The sequence below is a fragment of the Lottia gigantea genome, assembly GCF_000327385.1.
Source record: "Lottia gigantea unplaced genomic scaffold LOTGIsca_12, whole genome shotgun sequence".
NCBI lineage: Eukaryota > Metazoa > Mollusca > Gastropoda > Lottiidae > Lottia > Lottia gigantea.
In genome coordinates this window covers 786,765-804,519 of record NW_008707225.1, presented here as the reverse complement: position 1 = coordinate 804,519, position 17,755 = coordinate 786,765, and the positions used below count along the sequence as shown (strand labels likewise).

At 30.3% G+C, this 17,755-nt stretch overlaps 2 protein-coding genes across 2 annotated transcripts in view; one reads left to right on the top strand and one right to left on the bottom strand.

Moving 5' to 3' along the window:
• Positions 1 to 1,115: 1,115 nt before the first annotated feature.
• LOTGIDRAFT_110799 (hypothetical protein) lies at positions 1,116 to 4,238 on the top strand (the record flags this gene model as incomplete). The annotated part of the gene is made up of 5 exons (XM_009048025.1): positions 1,116 to 1,191; positions 1,692 to 1,809; positions 2,227 to 2,273; positions 2,624 to 2,763; positions 3,582 to 4,238. The coding sequence occupies 5 exons, from the start codon at positions 1,116 to 1,118 to the stop codon at positions 4,236 to 4,238; spliced, it is 1,038 nt and encodes a 345-aa protein (XP_009046273.1).
• Positions 4,239 to 7,083: 2,845 nt separating this feature from the next.
• Positions 7,084 to 17,755, bottom strand: part of LOTGIDRAFT_111084 (hypothetical protein) — a gene marked incomplete at both ends in the record, with an annotated part of 17,425 nt that continues 6,753 nt past the window's right edge. Inside the window, 4 exons of the mRNA XM_009048024.1 lie at positions 7,084 to 7,218; positions 9,444 to 9,500; positions 10,339 to 10,498; positions 14,633 to 14,755. Of these exons, the coding sequence (XP_009046272.1) occupies positions 7,084 to 7,218; positions 9,444 to 9,500; positions 10,339 to 10,498; positions 14,633 to 14,755 (475 nt within the window). The remainder of the gene's footprint in view (positions 7,219 to 9,443; positions 9,501 to 10,338; positions 10,499 to 14,632; positions 14,756 to 17,755) is intronic.

Sequence of the window (17,755 nt, the reverse complement as noted above, 5' to 3'; positions counted from 1 at the left end):
CACTCGGTGTTCCCAGGCGGTCACCCATCCAAGTACTAACCGAGTCCGACGTTGCTTAACTTCAGTGATCGAACGAGAACTGGTGCTTTCAACGTGGTATGGCCCGACGTTGCTTAACGTCAGTGATCGGACGAGAACTGGTGCTTTCAACGCGGTATAGCCGTAGATATTATTTGTGAATTTTTCAAGTGGGTCTTTCTCGCAAAACAGGGGAAATGTCTTCAAAAAGTCGTCTACAGCACTCGTTGTTCCTAGGTGATCACCCATCCAAGTACTAACCGAGCCCAACATTGCTTAACTTCAGTGATCGGACGAGAACTGGTGCTTTCAACGTCGTATGGCCGTAAACATTTTATGGGAATATTTCAAGGGGGTCTTTCTCTCAACACAGGGGAAAATGTCTTCAAAAAGGCGTCTACAGCACTCTTTGCTCCCAGGCGATCACCCATGCAAGTACTAACCGAGCCCGACGTTGCTTAACTTCAGTGATCGGACGAGAACTGGTGCTTTCAACGTGGTATGACCGTAAACATTATTTGGGAATTTTTCAAGTGGGTCTTTCTTGCAAAACAGTTGAAAATGTCTTCAAAAAGGCGTCTACAGCACTCGGTGTTCCCAGGCGGTCACCCATCCAAGCACTAACCGAGCCCGACGTTGCTTATCTTCAGTGATCGGATGAGAACTGGTGCTTTCAAAGTGGTATGGCCGCAGACATTATGGGAATTTTTCAAGCGGGTCTTTCTCGTAAAACCGGAGAAAATGTCTTCAAAAAGGCGTCTACAGCACTCGGTGTTCCCAGAAGGTCCCCCATCCAAGTACTAACCGAGCTCGGCGCTGCTTAAATTCAGTGATCGGACGAGAACTGGTGCTTTCAACGTGGTATGGTCGTTGACATTATATATTATATTTATAACTCTATGCTACCAAAAGCGAGAAAAGAGCGGAAAAGAATTGGCTATTTAAAATGAGTGACTGGAAGCACTCGACTACAGTCGGAAGTAGTGAAAATGATCCTGTTGTTTCTTCGATGACTTTAGTTTTACTTACCTACAAACTTTGTGATTTAGAAACTTTGACACTTAAGTTGCAAAAAAAAAGCATCGAAAATGGGTTGGATGTCGGCTGATCTTTTCCCGACAAAGATGAGCTTTTTTATATTTATTGCATACATTATGTTATTTGTGAATCAGGGTATGTTATAATTTCTAATACATGATTATGTTTGTTATACTAGGCTTACTATTTTGGTGATGTAATTCTGTGACTGTGTAGGCTGTGACTGTGTGGCAATATCAATAAGCTATCGAATTTTCATATAATTGGATGACTTTTACAGGATACACAAAACAACGTGTCACTTCACAATACCTGTGTATCATGTAAAGATATACCTTGCCAGGCCTACACAGATTTAACATCCCAAACTCAAAGTTTTCAAATTTTCTCTTAATTTCAAGAAATCTTACAAAAATTTACCAATAGGACAGGACACATGAATGCTGATGATTTCTGTCTAAGCTTATGACTTGAGCGTGCATACAACTTAAAAAGCTGCCAATAGACAGAATCAGAGTAAGTAAGATAAATCTATATCCCAGTAAAGCCTTGAATACGAGCTGAAAGTGCCACAAATAGGCCTAAACATATTTTTTTTAAGTATATTATCCAGAGGTATGTTTAATTTTTTGTAGGATTGTTAGTAACTGCATCCAAGTCTGTGACTAATAGATATAATTATAATCCTACTATTGTGATATTAGTTACAGAATGTTTGAAATTAATATCGTCAGTAATTCTTTATCTCAAAGAGTAAGTAACCTTTTTTAAAATCAAAATAGATTATCACCACATGTATATATATATTGTAAAAAATTTACATTATTTTTGATATATGTGTAGGCAGAATAAATACTCTAAGTATAAACTTATTAATTTTTTGAAAAAATTTTTTAATCAAAAAACAGTATTAAAAGGGTAATTTTTTTATAAAAAAGATTATAGGATCAATATATGCTTAATGCTATGATTTGCAAATTGGCATTACAGTTGCTATTGGCCTACTGCAAGATATCTTATGCAATAAAGACTACATATTAAAGATATTAAACTAGAAGCTCATTGATTTAAATATAAGGTGATGCTGACTTAGTGATTGTAGCAATTGCAAGTAGGCCCATAAGCAACTTGTATCTGATTGCTTGATTTACATTGTTTATTTTTTTTCAGTAATGATATAGCTACATTTGGAAGAGATATAGTAAAGCATAAACAAGGTTAGAACAATTTCTATTGACATGTGTAGGTATTGTGTAATTTATCATGCATGATGAAATGATTTGAAGCATAGTGTTGTACTTTATTGATTTACTAAAACCAGTAAAGCATAAACAAGGTGATATAGATTTAGTAGACTATCAGTACTTTGTTATTGTGTAAGTTTATATATTTGATCAGATTATAAATAAATATGAAGCTTAACAGCATTATCAAATACTCTGTTTGATGTATTCTGTATAACATGATTTTATTTTAGTCTGAAAATTAATGTAGGTTTATAAATTCAGCTGTTCATTGAAGTTATAAATCAATATAATTATTAGTGTTTGTGTATTATATTTTTCAGCTATATTATTGTATTTCGTGCCAGCTGGTCTGTACTGCCTCTATAATAATCTATCTTATGTTAACCTTCAAGCATATGATCCTACAACATATTTTCTGCTTTTACAATTTCGAGTTGTATTAACAGGTGTAGTTTTTCAGGTAGATAGTATTTTTATGCTTTGGACCTACAAAATTGTTAGTTTTTCCCATTTATAGCATAACATTATAACAATTCCAAATATATTGTGTTCTGTCGAATAAGCAACACTAAACACAAATCATCGGTAGATGAAAAGATTTTTCCTTGTTAAAAAAGGCCAAAATACATTTCATTTATCGTTTTTTACCATAAGGACCCTTTTTTATGGATATGCAAATAATTGACGAATACGTCTTGATTATGACACTATGAAATATAACTATTTCTGGCAGGGTTCAATTTAAGCTGTATCACATTGCAGTTTGTGATTCAAAATGATCTCTTTTGCTAACCAATATTTTCTTTGATTAGGCAAAATTAAAACTTATCACAAAATATCTTTGAATCAAATCAAATTGTACATAAGAAGGCTTACTATTGGAAAATTTTAGATTGGTATCCAACTTAATGAAATGCGAATCAAAATTTTTAAAGCTAAATCAGCCAATACTGAAATTTAGAGTGATAATATTTGCTAATGAAATATTTAAAGCTAAATTGAACCGTGATTTCTGGCCATGTTTTTCAATTAATGTGGCTAAACATGTTCAGAGTGAGTGTTTTTTTCTTATTCATGAAGAATTGGTAAAGGTTTACCTGACTTAATGCCATGCAAATAATATTATGAACTATGGACTGTTTATTATTATGCTCAAAGGTTGGAATATTGATGATATAATGCATGTTGCTTATACAATTAACTTCATTATTCTACTGTTAAATGGGTAATGTATTAATTTCTCTTTTCAGTTGTCACTAAATTTCTTTTTTTTTTCAGATTTTATTCAGTAAAAAGTTGAGTCAACTTCAATGGTGTTCATTAATATTATTGACATTTGGGTGTATATTAAAAGAGGTCCACCAAAGTGAAATAAAAAGTGTTTCTGTCACTCCTCATCCTAATGAATCCTCATTTGGAATGTTTAATATTCATTTTGTTTTAATATTAGTTCAGGTGTTTGCCTCTGTCATTGCTGGAGTTTACAATGAATACCTGTTAAAAGGTTGTGAAGCTCATTTTATGATGCAGAATTTTTTTATGTACTTAGACTCCATTATTAGTAATAGTGTTGTGTTGTTGTATCATGGAGACCTTAGGCTTAGTTTTGTTTTTCTATGGGATCAGATGAAACCAATTTTTTTAAATCCTGTAGTCATAGCTATTGTTTTAAATACAACATGTATAGGCATCTGTGTCAGTTTTTTCTTAAAATCACTGAATTCCATATTAAAAAATTTTGCTAGTGCAATGGAACTTATTTTTACAGCGATTTTGTCTTGGATACTGTTTGGATATCCAATAGACTTGTATACTTTTGCCTCCATTTTTGTAGTGACTTGTGCCATTGTTTTATATGCAAGGAATCCAGTTGTTAACTTACCAAAAGATTTGATAAAAGCAAAGCATGGTAATAATGAACTTGAGAATGTCTGAAAAATGCAGTTATCCTTCCTACGTCTGTAAATATCAGAATTTTAAGTTCATTTCATAAATAATTTATTTTTTGTCTGACATTAGTATTTGCTTGTATGTAATTAAAATCTAGTGTAAATGTATTGATTTTTTAATAAAGTTTATTGATTTTAAGATAGATGTTTTGTGTCGTAACCCACCTACTTCATTTGGTATGTTCATCAGTCTATTCATTCCTCCCTAATCTTTGAGAATAGAATCGTTGAAATTATTGATTATGATCTCTTAATTTTTAAAACACCTCAATTTTTAGCTCAATGATGAAAATTCAAAAGAATGGTCAAATATTTTATATTGCTTTTGGCCCTATGAAACATTCCAGTTGCAGTTTGTAAACACTGTAGAAGGCAATGACAGATCATAATTGAAACCCATCAGTGAACCTCATGTTAAGCAACAAAGACAAATAATATTTAACCTATGTTTAAGTCTCTGAACATTAAAGTCAAAGTCAAAGTTCGGGAGAAATGCATGATTAAACATATAGTATTCAATGTAAGTGATATTTACTGTTCTTTGATCTAATTTAAACAAAACTGCCAGTGGGCATAATTATGTTACATTGTCTGACAAGTCATATCTAGTTCACACTGTATATGCTTTAAATCAGATTTATTTTGATAATTTTTTATTATTGCTATGTGATGAAATAGGTTTGTTAGATTACTCTCATAGTTGTTATACACCATAATAGAATTTTGTATTTAAAAATATATGTATATTGTTGTCTTACCCTTGTTGGGTTGTCTGTTAACAAAATTGTTATTGGCCTGGACTAGAAGTAATTGGCTTGTGAATGCAATTGAAAGATTTTGTTGAAACGTGGAATGCAAATTGAAATGCACATTAATTATGAGTTTAATGCATTTTGATAAGTTTCAATGGATAAGTAATATCCATATTAAAGTTCCAAAGTAATTTACTTATTGTTTTTTTTTTTTATGAAAATTTATTTTGCAACTACAAAATTATTTTAAGAAATATTGAATGGAACAAGAAACAGAAATATTTGGAACTCAAACTGGTTACATGTATTCAAGGGAAAAATGGTTTGTATTTGATGAATCAAATGCCCTTCTTTTATAATCTTTAATGTATATTTGGTAAGAATACTATTCTCATCATGTCCTTACCAAACCTGGGACCTTATTCTCAAAAACTTAACTTACGATGATTTCTTTAGTGTTCATCTGGTTGGTTAATCACTGAAATCTATTTTAACTTTATTATCCAATCAGATTGTTGTATTTCTTAAAATCCAGATTTTTTCTAGAGATTTCAGAAACCAGTTCCATGCGAAAATACTTTTGGTCCACTATAGGTTTACAAAAATCATTTTGATTAAAAAGGATCAGCCCCTCTTAGATATTAAACATCAGCTATATTCCTATTCAAGTTTGATGTTCCAGAAGTTTTTATTATTGGTTTAATGGGTATTGCTTCTGCTTGTTAACGCAATAGAGGCTTTAGTTCGGATTAAATTTTTGTAATAAAAAAAATCTGAACAATACATGTGATTTTTTATGAATTTGAATTATTTATTAACACTAATTAGTCTCCAAATAAATTGATTTTGTTATATTAACCTGATGATGTAATATTGATGATTTTATAGGTTTATTCATATATTCATTAAACTTATTTATTTGAGTTGTATTAATTTACTTACTAGGCCCAGATGTGCATAATATGTCATACTTTTTTAGATATGTTATAATTACTTTTACGTTTATATTCAATGTGAATACTTAATAAAAATCTTATTTGATTTATTACTCTTTATTTCCTTGTGATTTTTGTTATATAATAATTAATATCACATTTGACTTTATTTTTCACGATTTGTTTTGCATTGGATCATAAAAGACTTTTTGTTTTATCTTGTTTCATATCTAGTTACTGTGAAATCATTGATCTTTCCTGGCACCAATTTGTTTTAAGGTGCATTCTTAAATTCATGGGTTGTTAAAGGTAAACTACCTCTTAGAATGGACATAAAACTGTCAATAAGTGTATGTATTCATCAGTTGGACTTACCAGGTACCATGACTACAGAATAGATAATATATCTATTCAACTAAGTAATAATTGAGAAAAAATTCTACTACTTGTCTTTATGGTTTTATTGGATTGTAGAGGGATTCTTTTGCATAGTTTTGACACCAGATAAGTCAACTGATGAAAAAAGATGCTATTTTTGGTCATCCTTAGAGGTAGTATACCTTTAATTATTTCTAAATTCTTGGGTTTTTACACCTAATACTGATTTTATTGCTTTGATTGCACTAATTGAATCGACCAATAAAACGATTTAAAACATATTATTGAAACAATTGGGTTTTATATGAATAATTCATTTACTAGTTAGTGGGGGGAATGGTTGAGGGCAATTAGCTTGAACCTCTGTGGGCTGCAGGCACTTAAAAGATACCTCAATAATTGGAACCCGATAAAGAGCTGGCCAATGCTACTCTCTTGGCAATGTGATCATGTATTTTAAAGTCTAGAATACTATTATGTTAAACAATAAAAAACCAAAACAGATATCATTAGTCACCCACCCTGTAAATCACTATACTAGGCTAAGCTTTAAAAGAGTTTTTCAATTGTTTTTATGTGTATCAATGATAGCATATTTTGCTAAAAATGATGTCATCAAACACTTAGTTTAAGTGGAATAGAAGAAATCACAGATGTCTAATTGCAATTGTAATGGTGCAAATTGTCGTTATCAGTTTCCCTATTTCATACATTGATAACCCACAACAAGACAGATAGTTATGTAAAATATATGTTTTATTGATGGTCATTTGCATAGACATGGATTATTACACTTTAATTTATTTTTCCAGAATGCTTTTAATTCCATAATATCTATCTCAGGTACAACTAGTGGTGGTGATTCTATCATACAAGTCTTATTGCACATCAGAGAATCATTCTGAAAAATAAATGTAATATATTTGTTGTCAGTATCCTTAAATATTATTATCTCCCTTTAATTGTTATAACTGGTAACCTGTGTGCAGTGCATCATGAAATCTAATATTTAAAAGCATTATAAGAAGCATTATAAGAAGCATTTGAATTTTTGATAAAAATATGATTCCCTTCAATAACTGAAGACCTTAGTGTATGTTTGGAACCACAATAGAAGAACTTTAAAGATAGTACTGCATCTTTTTGAATCTTGCTGAATATTGATACAGGAGAATATTATCAACTGTGATATTGGACGAAAGTATATTTAGGGGGTGATGGGGAGAGGCAATATTACATAAACTATCACAATGAATCTGATATTACATTATCCATCCATTAGTTCTTCCCTGTTCACAGAACCAATCATTTCAAGTATTTGACCACTTTCAGTATTGAACTCTATGCAAATAGTCATCATTGGTCTTATATTAAAGGGGCATTCCGCTTTTTTTGTAAAACATTTTCATAATCAGAAACGTTGTAAACTATACCTGAAAATATTTCTATGCTATTTATATTTATGTATCTTCTAGGTCAAACTGAATTTATGTTTTAAGGGTTAATTAAACACTGAGAGTACTAATTGTTTATTATGCAATTTGACCTAGTTTCGGAGATATTTAGTCGTTTTTTACTCAAATCTGTATAGTAGTTTTTTAATAGCTTGCAAAAGGAATAACGAACTTTGAAGATGGGTTTTCTTATTTTTTTAATGTCAAATTAAGCAAACTATTTTATCATATCAATTGGTGTTTCTGATGAATTATCATGTATTCTTAATCGTATCATCATCATCATCTTATTGCATATCATTAAGAGTTTGACCCAATCACAAATGACCATGCAAGTACAGTCTGGATAACAAAAAAAGACTTTTTGACCTTTTCTCCTCTAATTTAGCTAATTATGAATTAATTATGGACATGTTAGACAAACTGGTATTTTTCCAAGTCATTAGAACACCTATTCTTTTTATTCATACAAGTATAAGCAAGTTCATTTTCATAAATTAAAATAAGAGAACCCATCTTTAACAGGTTATGTCCATAAAGTTTTGGCAATAAAATATTAACTTTCAGATATGTTATTGGATACATTTCTATAAATTTTAATGTGGTCATATATTGTCATTGCCCCTGTCCATCTGTCTGTCGGTCCACAATTGGCTTGTGAACACAAAAGATACTACAGTTTTTATTTGATTTTAATAAAATTTTCTGTGATCATTTATATTTGTGAGATCTTGGTCAAGTTCGGAATTGAAGATTTTTCGATACACCGTTTTTGAATTATTGCCCTTGACAAAGAAAACGCGTCAAAATTTGTTTGTGAACACAATAGAGACTACAGTTTTCAACTGATTTTAATGAAATTTTGTGTGATCATTTATATTTGTGAAGTCTTGGTCAAATTCGAAATTGAAGATTTTTCGATACACTGTTTTTGAGTTATTGCCCTTGACAAAGAAAATGCGTCAAAATTTGTTTGTGAACACAATAGAGACTACAGTTTTCAACTGATTTAATGAAATTTTGTGTGTTTGATTAAATCAACAATATCTTGTACAAATTAGATTTTTGGTATGATTTGACACTGCCTTTGATATACTGAAAATTTATCAGGGAAATGGGTGTATCTTGCTGGGCAACCACTTGTGGTTTAAAGTTTTCACAAATTTGAGCACAAAAGTTTCCGACCTACAAAAAGGCGGAATATCCCTTTAAATTAAACTAACCAAAAAACTATTTAGAAAGAAAATCCAGTCTTGTTTGTGTGTAATTGAAGAAAATTGGAAGAACAGAGATGATGACAGTTCAAATATTCAAGCTGTTCTAAACATTTTCACATGCAGTCATTACTGAGTGTAACAGAATTGGGTTGTTTTTAAACCATGTCTTCTTTAAGAACATGTTATTATAGCAGTCAAAAGTGATTAAATTTGGTAATAAATTCACATGGGCATGTTGAAAACAGTCTGGATATTTTCACTGTTGTCAATTCTGCCCTACTGGATTCTGACATGACTGACAAACAAGATTATGGTCACGGATTTTCATTCTAGAAAGTTATATTGAGATAGTGAAATTGATTTCTATTAGCTAAAAAAAATCAGTTTTATACAGTTTTATACCTCTGCATCTCTTGAATTTTATTTTTCATTGAAAATGATATACAATAGCTTACCTGTACATATTTGACTACTAAACTTGACAACCATATTCCCATAGAAACATCTTCACCCTATGTAATATATAAAACAATATTTTTGCACTTTGATAATAAAAAAAACAGTACTAATGATTTCCGCAACACAAAACCTGAAAACCAAAATAACAATTTGGCAATACAGCAAAGCAGCACATGAACTTTTCAAATGATATTTATCTTCTGGTAAGAAATTGGTCTAGGCTTCATCATTAATATTGCTTTGCTATTACAAAATTTGTTGTAACTTAATTGGAAAAATATTTGTTTGATTTTTATTAATAGAGAACATCAGAATATCAGAACAAAATGAAATCAGGACTCATGTAAAGATAGCATTTTACTGTTCAAAAGAAACTGCAACATAACACAACTCAATTTGTTAAATCTACAAATTTTCAATCAAGTTTCCACATCATATATTTACCCTAACCATGTCTCTGTTTGATTTTCATTAAATCTTATACATCAAGTTTAGAAATGAAATGAAATGGAGTTTAACCTAATGTCAACAAAAAGCACTGTGCAATGAGGAAATTAGAAATTTACCACTGATTTCGGGTTTTGTTTTGTGTATTGGATTGTAGTACTTGGTTTATTAATTGAACGTGCAAAAATTAAAAAAAATATCTTCACTGTTTAAATAGTGTTCAATGCTTCAATTGTAGAGCGGTATAGAAATATTAAAACAGATCCTAAAACATTTTGTTACTCAGAGTTTCAGAGCTCATCTCGCAGTCTAGACATGAGATTACTTCTCCTTGTCTGACTTCAGTAGAGACACTAAAGATTGCATAGCGTGAAACTCTGAGTAACAACATCATGTTTTTATAGGTTCTGTTTTAATATTTCTGTACACTATCTATGTTATTACCTGAAAAAGGTTTAAATCATTGTTGTTTTTCACCAACCATTTATGAATATCTGATGATATGACATTACCAGATCCACAGGCAAATTTAGGATAAACTGAAGCTGTATAATCTCTTTCTTTCCATTTACCATGTCTTTCAACCATCCATTCACTTCGAAAACTAAATTAAAGAGAAATGTATATTTAAATACTTATTATAATCCACATAATGACTACCTTTATTGTCAACTTTTCAGTGAATATTTTAAACATCCCTCTCCAAATATTGAGCTTTAACCTCTTTTTAAAGGTTCTATCTTCCTGGATTTTATATTAAAAAAACAAACACTGAACCTTTATCACGTAGTGCATTGTCCATACTTTTGTACGTCTATGTAGTCAGATTTATGTCACAGACAAAATGTAAATATTTGTAGAAAGGCTTGAAGAACTGAAAGGTTTTCAGTGTTGACTGAGTAAGATTCTTGTATATGTGTTCTGTAGATATTTCTAATAAGAAAGTGTATCATGCAGTGGGAGCTACAGACGTTTAGGATTGTCTGAAGCACAAGAAAGTCAAGAGAATGAAGAAAATTCCTAGCTCAACTTCATTTTTGCTGATCTGGCTGTTTTTTGGGTTCTTGTTTTTCCATGAGTATCTCAGAAAGTCTCTTTTAATACTGGATTTCAAAATCATATACGTGTTTTATACAAAGATAAAGTGAAAGATACCTTTAACCTCAATATTTTTGAAAGCTGTAATTTGTACTAACATACAAATTGTCAAGTAACAATTTGTATATATGTAGTAATATTGGGAGTTAACTGTTTCCTTCTAAATATAAAGCTATGACGTCTGTACAGGAAATATCAGACAACCAGACAGATCTGATTTCATGGTATATTCTGTCAGTAATTATACAGACAGACTAAGATGGTTAAAGTTACTCTCACCAAATATTGCACAAGATGGACATGTAGTTGACATATAGCCTGTTTGTTTGGTAATGTAATCAAAATAAATTGCAACAATTTTCATAACAGACTTCATGTTGACTGGTCATCAAGCTCTCCTAAAGAGATCATATCAGATCAACTATGAGGATAAGCAATTGTCTAGACAGTTCACATAAACCTGATCATCACATTCTAACAATGTTTACACATAATATAATGTCTTTCTGACCAGGGTTAAACATTGTTCATCATATGATGGAACCTGACCATGATATCCCATATTGTTTTTGAATAAACCTTAAGCATGTACAAACAGATTGAGACATGTTTAGATAATAGCAACTTTTCTCAAATGTAATAAAATGTTTCTAAGGTACTGTTATTGTAAGTAGCACTGTTGTAATAATATTAAATTATTATACAACTATAACACATTAAGTAATTTTTTACAATCCAACTCTAAAACTGGATGTATCAACTCAGCATCTGTTTCTGTAATTTTAGGACTAATATGAGTAAAATGCTTTTCACATAGTTTTTGTCATGTGCTCAACTCATGTTTTACTGATCATTAACTTTTAGCTATGATTATTTTATTTTTCAGTCAACACAATACACTAGTTGACAAAACCTGTCCTTAGTAAAAGCTTTTTTTCCTTGATTTCATAGTTGCACATATCATGACCAGACGAATGGTCTGTCCACAATATTTTCAAAGCAGAAGATCATCAAAAACCTGTTGCTCCAAGAGGATAAAATATCACAATACACACAATGGCGAAAATCATTTAGTGATGTTTATCAGTAGCATTTAGTTTAATTGGGATTGAAATAAAAGCACTGTTTTCCCTATTATAAAAGAGGATTTCTTTTCTTGATCCTACCACAATAATAAATATATATATGTAAGTATACATGTACCCCAATAAGATCATTTCACATAATGGATATGTTTATTTGATAAGGCCAAAAGTGTTTTGCAATATCTATAAACCATGTCTCTTTTATACTATAAACTATCAAGCATATTAATATTAAAGATGAGGTGTACGCAGACATTCAAATGAATTGTAATTAGTTCTTTAAGATTAAAAAACTAAAATAAATCTGAACTACTAGTATTAAATTAAGTAAATTAGCAATCATCATGTTATCAAAAATCAATTCTACTTTCATAACACAAGATGTAGCACACATTATATCAGATACTATAAAAAAATATCATCAAAAATCAATCATGTCTCATCAGGATGATTTTTTTTATATTAATGTTACGCTTCTAAGGACTCCAATGTAATTTCTTAATACTGGTGTTTGATGTAAGTCTAGGATCTGTTAAAGATAAACTATTAAATCTCCGTCTAACATTTCCGTTCAAATCTAGTTAGCTAATGATTGTTTTGAAAACGACCAAGATTTACTTTGATTATTGAACTTGAAATTCCCTATTGTTCTAGCTAAATTGGACTGGAGAGTGTTAGGTTCTAATCAATGATTTTATTCACTAAGTCACACTAGAAAAAACCCTCACAGACACATTAAATTCATGTGATTATATGAAGAACCAGATCATATTTCTAACCACGAGTCTGTATTATTGTCAGTCATGGGCAATAGGTCCAAAGTATAATTTCATTATTTATAAATGTAAAAAAAGAAGCACTTAAAAATGGATGACAACATGCAAAGGGAGCATTGAGTTTCCCTTCATAGTTGAATATATAATTCTCTAATGGGGGCAGTAAGCAAGATTTTCATTATCAAAAACGTCGTAAATTATACCTGAAAATATTTTTAAAGTATGCTATTTACATCTATGTATCTACTTGATAAAACTGAATTTGTTTTAAATGGGTTAATTAAAAACAGATTGTGCTAATCGTTCATTAAGCAGTTTGGCCTAGTTTTGGTGTTTGACTTTTTTAATGGCTCAGACCTTCAGAATAAGTTGGAAACTTATTTCTCTACAATTAGTCATTTATTTTACTTAAATCCCTGCAGTAATTTTTCTAACACCTACCAAAAAGCATAACAAACTTAAAAAGGTTGAGCAAAAAAATCTTTCAACCTACAATAAAAAAAACCAGAATGACATAGATATTTGGTGACAGCAGATAGTTCTGCATGTTAAACACAGACTACAAGTGATGACAGTCTAAACTGACATAATGGTACCTTTTTGTAACATCGTCGTCGATGAGGATGAGTAGTGAGTAAAAAGGTGTAGGGGCTGTCATGTCGTACAAAGAATATTATTATTTTCAATGATTTGGCATGCATAAATATTTAGTACATAACAATACACAAACAATACTTAACCTATGCGTAAACAAGAAGTGCTAGTTGTCAATATGTGCACAATGTGTTAACAGGCACCGAACATTGCAATATGTTGCGAAACACTGAAATAGCACGCCTTTCAATGACAGAAAATGTGGTAATGAGGAACAAAAATCGTCAAAGTGATTAAAGATTTGTATCAACTATTAGATTGTTTTGGTATAAGTCTTATCATTAATATTGATGAAAACAACCTACCAGTCTCTTTTATCACAATATGTCCAATTTGTTGGAACATGAAAAACCCATGAAAAGACCTACTAATTAATACCTAGCTATTAAGATAGATTGGGTTTTAGGAGAAGAAATGTGAAGATTGTAAATTAAGTACAAGAATTTATTAAGTTAGGTAGTTGAGATGAGAGAGAATAAAGGCCTATTTCTATCAATTAAATCATTGTAAAGCACATTGCCTTCTTATTACTGGACATTTAATCAATGTAAAACAAGATTGATCTGACCATTACAATAGACAAATCGACCCCTATCTATTCATACACATCAATTAGTTCCAATGTTGCGAGAAATCGGAGAAAATTAATGTACAGAAACATGGAGTGAAAATCACAATTTGCCAAATTTGTTCCACTCAAGTATGTGTGATTTCTTCAATAAAGTACTGAATATGATCCATGAAAGACATTGATAATCTCTTAACTTCTTAAAAAAAACAACTGTCATAAAATAAACCAGAATAAATTGGAATTCAGGACATGGTCTTTCCTCATGAAAATAATGTCACATGATATTAAGCACTAGAATTGCCCCAGCAAGAGCATGCTTAATACATTAATGGACAAGAGCTCATCTCATGCTACTGACACATGTTTTTATCATAAAATCTTCATCAAGGCAGCTAGTTTGCAAAATGAGACTTAACTTGGTCTTAAAAATTAAAACATATTATGAAGGAAAGACAACTCAATCAGCAGGAAAGAAGAATCAACAAGAATAACCATAAAACTACAAGACTTTTTGATAAGTGTTTATCTGATGAATGTTAAAAACTATTACATACTTGCCCCACCATGTCTTATTTTGGTTTTTGAATTCCTGCAATTTTTCAAAGATTTGTTCTATGTCAACATAGCAATCATCATCAGTTTTCATAATAGAGTCTACATCATAATTCTTTTCATACCTGAAATAAAAAATAATAGTAAATACAAGGTCAAAGGTCAAAAATCAATTCCATCCCCACTTAGTATATATTTAAGTAAAATAGTTAGGAATTACAAAGAACCCATTTCACTAACTAGTCGTACTGTATTGGCAGCATGAGGTGAATAAGTGCAATATTACCTATCATAATTTACAATATTATCCATCATAATCTACAATATTACCCATCATAATCTACAATATTATCCATCATAATCTACAATATCACCCATCATAATCTACAATATTACCCATCATAATTTACAATATGACCCATCATAATTTACAATATCACCCATCATAATCTACAATATTACCTATCATAATTTACAATATTATCCATCATAATCTACAATATTACCCATCATAATCTACAATATTATCCATCATAATTTACAATATTACCCATCATAATTTACAATATCACCCATCATAATCTACAATATTACCTATCATAATTTACAATATTATCCATCATAATCTACAATATTATCCATCATAATCTACAATATTATCTATCATAATCTACAATATCATCCATCATAATCTACAATATTACCCGTCCTTATCTACAATATAACCCATCTTAGTTACAATATTGTCCATCATAATTTACAATATAACCCATCACAATTTACAATATTACCCATCATAATCTACAATATTACCCATCATAATCTACAATATTACCCATCATAATTCTACAACATCACCCATCACAATTTACAATATTACCCATCACAATTTACAATATTACCCATCATAATCTACAATATTACCCATCCTTATCTACAATATCACCCATCATAATCTACAATATTACCCATCACAATTTACAATATCACCCATCATAATTCTACAATATCACCCATCACAATTTACAATATTACCCATCACAATTTACAATATTACCCATCATAATCTACAATATTACCCATCCTTATCTACAATATTACCCATCATAATTCTACAATATTACCCATCCTTATCTACAATATCACCCATCATATATAATATTACCCATCATAATTCTACAATATCACCCATCACAATTTACAATATTACCCATCACAATTTACAATATTACCCATCATAATCTACAATATTACCCATCCTTATCTACAATATCACCCATCATAATCTACAATATTACCCATCATAATCTACAATATCACCCATTATAATATACAATATTACCCATCATAATTCTACAATATTACCCATCATAATTCTACAATATCACCCATCATAATCTACAATATCACCCATCATAATCTACAATATTACCCATCATAATCTACAATATTACCCATCACAATTTACAATATCACCCATCATAATTCTACAATATCACCCATCACAATTTACAATATCACCCATCACAATTTACAATATTACCCATCACAATTTACAATATTACCCATCATAATCTACAATATTACCCATCCTTATCTACAATATCACCCATCATAATCTACAATATTACCCATCATAATCTACAATATCACCCATCATAATATACAATATTACCCATCATAATTCTACAATATTACCCATCATAATTTACAATATTATCCATCATAATCTACAATATTACCCATCATAAATCTACAATATTACCCATCATAATTCTACAATATCACCCATCATAATCTACAATATCACCCATCATAATCTACAATATTACCCATCCTTATCTACAATATTACCTATCATAATTCTACAATATCACTCATCACAATTTACAATATTACCTATCATAATCTACAATATTGCCCATCATAATATACAATATCTACAATATTACCCATCACAATTTACAATATTACCCATCATAATTTACAATATCACCCATCATAATCTACAATATCACCCATCATAATCTACAATATCACCCATCATAATCTACAATATCACCCATCATAATCTACAATATTACATATAATAATCTACTATGACAGGAAATTTGAGCAAAATTCAAGCAAGGGTTGTGAATTATGCAAGCTTTACCAACATGTTTTCATTGTAAATGTTTATATGTGTATTTTTATAGTGATACCTAAGGTATTTTACGTGAAATTTTATTGCTTGATAAATCTCTAAAATAATTAAGGAAATTTGTACAACACTGTTTTTCCTTCACAAAAGATATACAATCTTCCTGCAAGGCTAATAATGATTAGAAAAGTATACAATACATCAATTGTTTGTGTTAAATTCTATTATGTTGTATAGAAATCTAGTGACGTGAACCATTGGGCTACATTTAGATCTTTAAATTAAATGATGTTATATTGCTTTGTGTTAATTCAATTACAAGTAGCAGATCTTATGTCAGACATATTCAAGCTATTCATGGCATAAGAGGGTCCTTAATATTCTAAACTTAGAAGAACTTTTAAGTCTGATGTAAAGTGGTAAAATAAAAACATTCTTTGGGTGAAAAAGAAACCCCAAATTTCCAATTTTTTACCCTAGTAATATCTTCCATTATATTTCACTTGACTAATCTTTCATGGAATTCATTTTCTTTCATTTCATTTCATTTCTGGACTCTTGTACTTTAAAGTCCATGTAAAACTTGTTAAAAGAATTAAGGAAGTTATAGAAGTCTGAAGTCAGTCCATTTATAACTTTNTAAGGAATCTTAACTTCTGGCAACACTTACCTATGTTTAATTAATACTGAAGTTTAAAAATAACAATAGACTAGCCTCAAGCTACAATTTCTACAGATTTTTTACCCTAATAGGCAATACATGATGCGTAAATGCCATATCTATAAATACTGTTACGTAAAAGATCTTCCCTAAGGAGGTACTTTTTTAGAAACTCAGATACCTTGGATTTCATTGCTGCAGAGCGTAGTTATCTTATTACGTATCAAAGTTTGCCTGAATCAAAGAAAGCAGACTTCATATTTGTACCTTTAAGTCATCTTGTAACTCCCTCTTAAAGATCAAGGCCAATAACCCATCAGG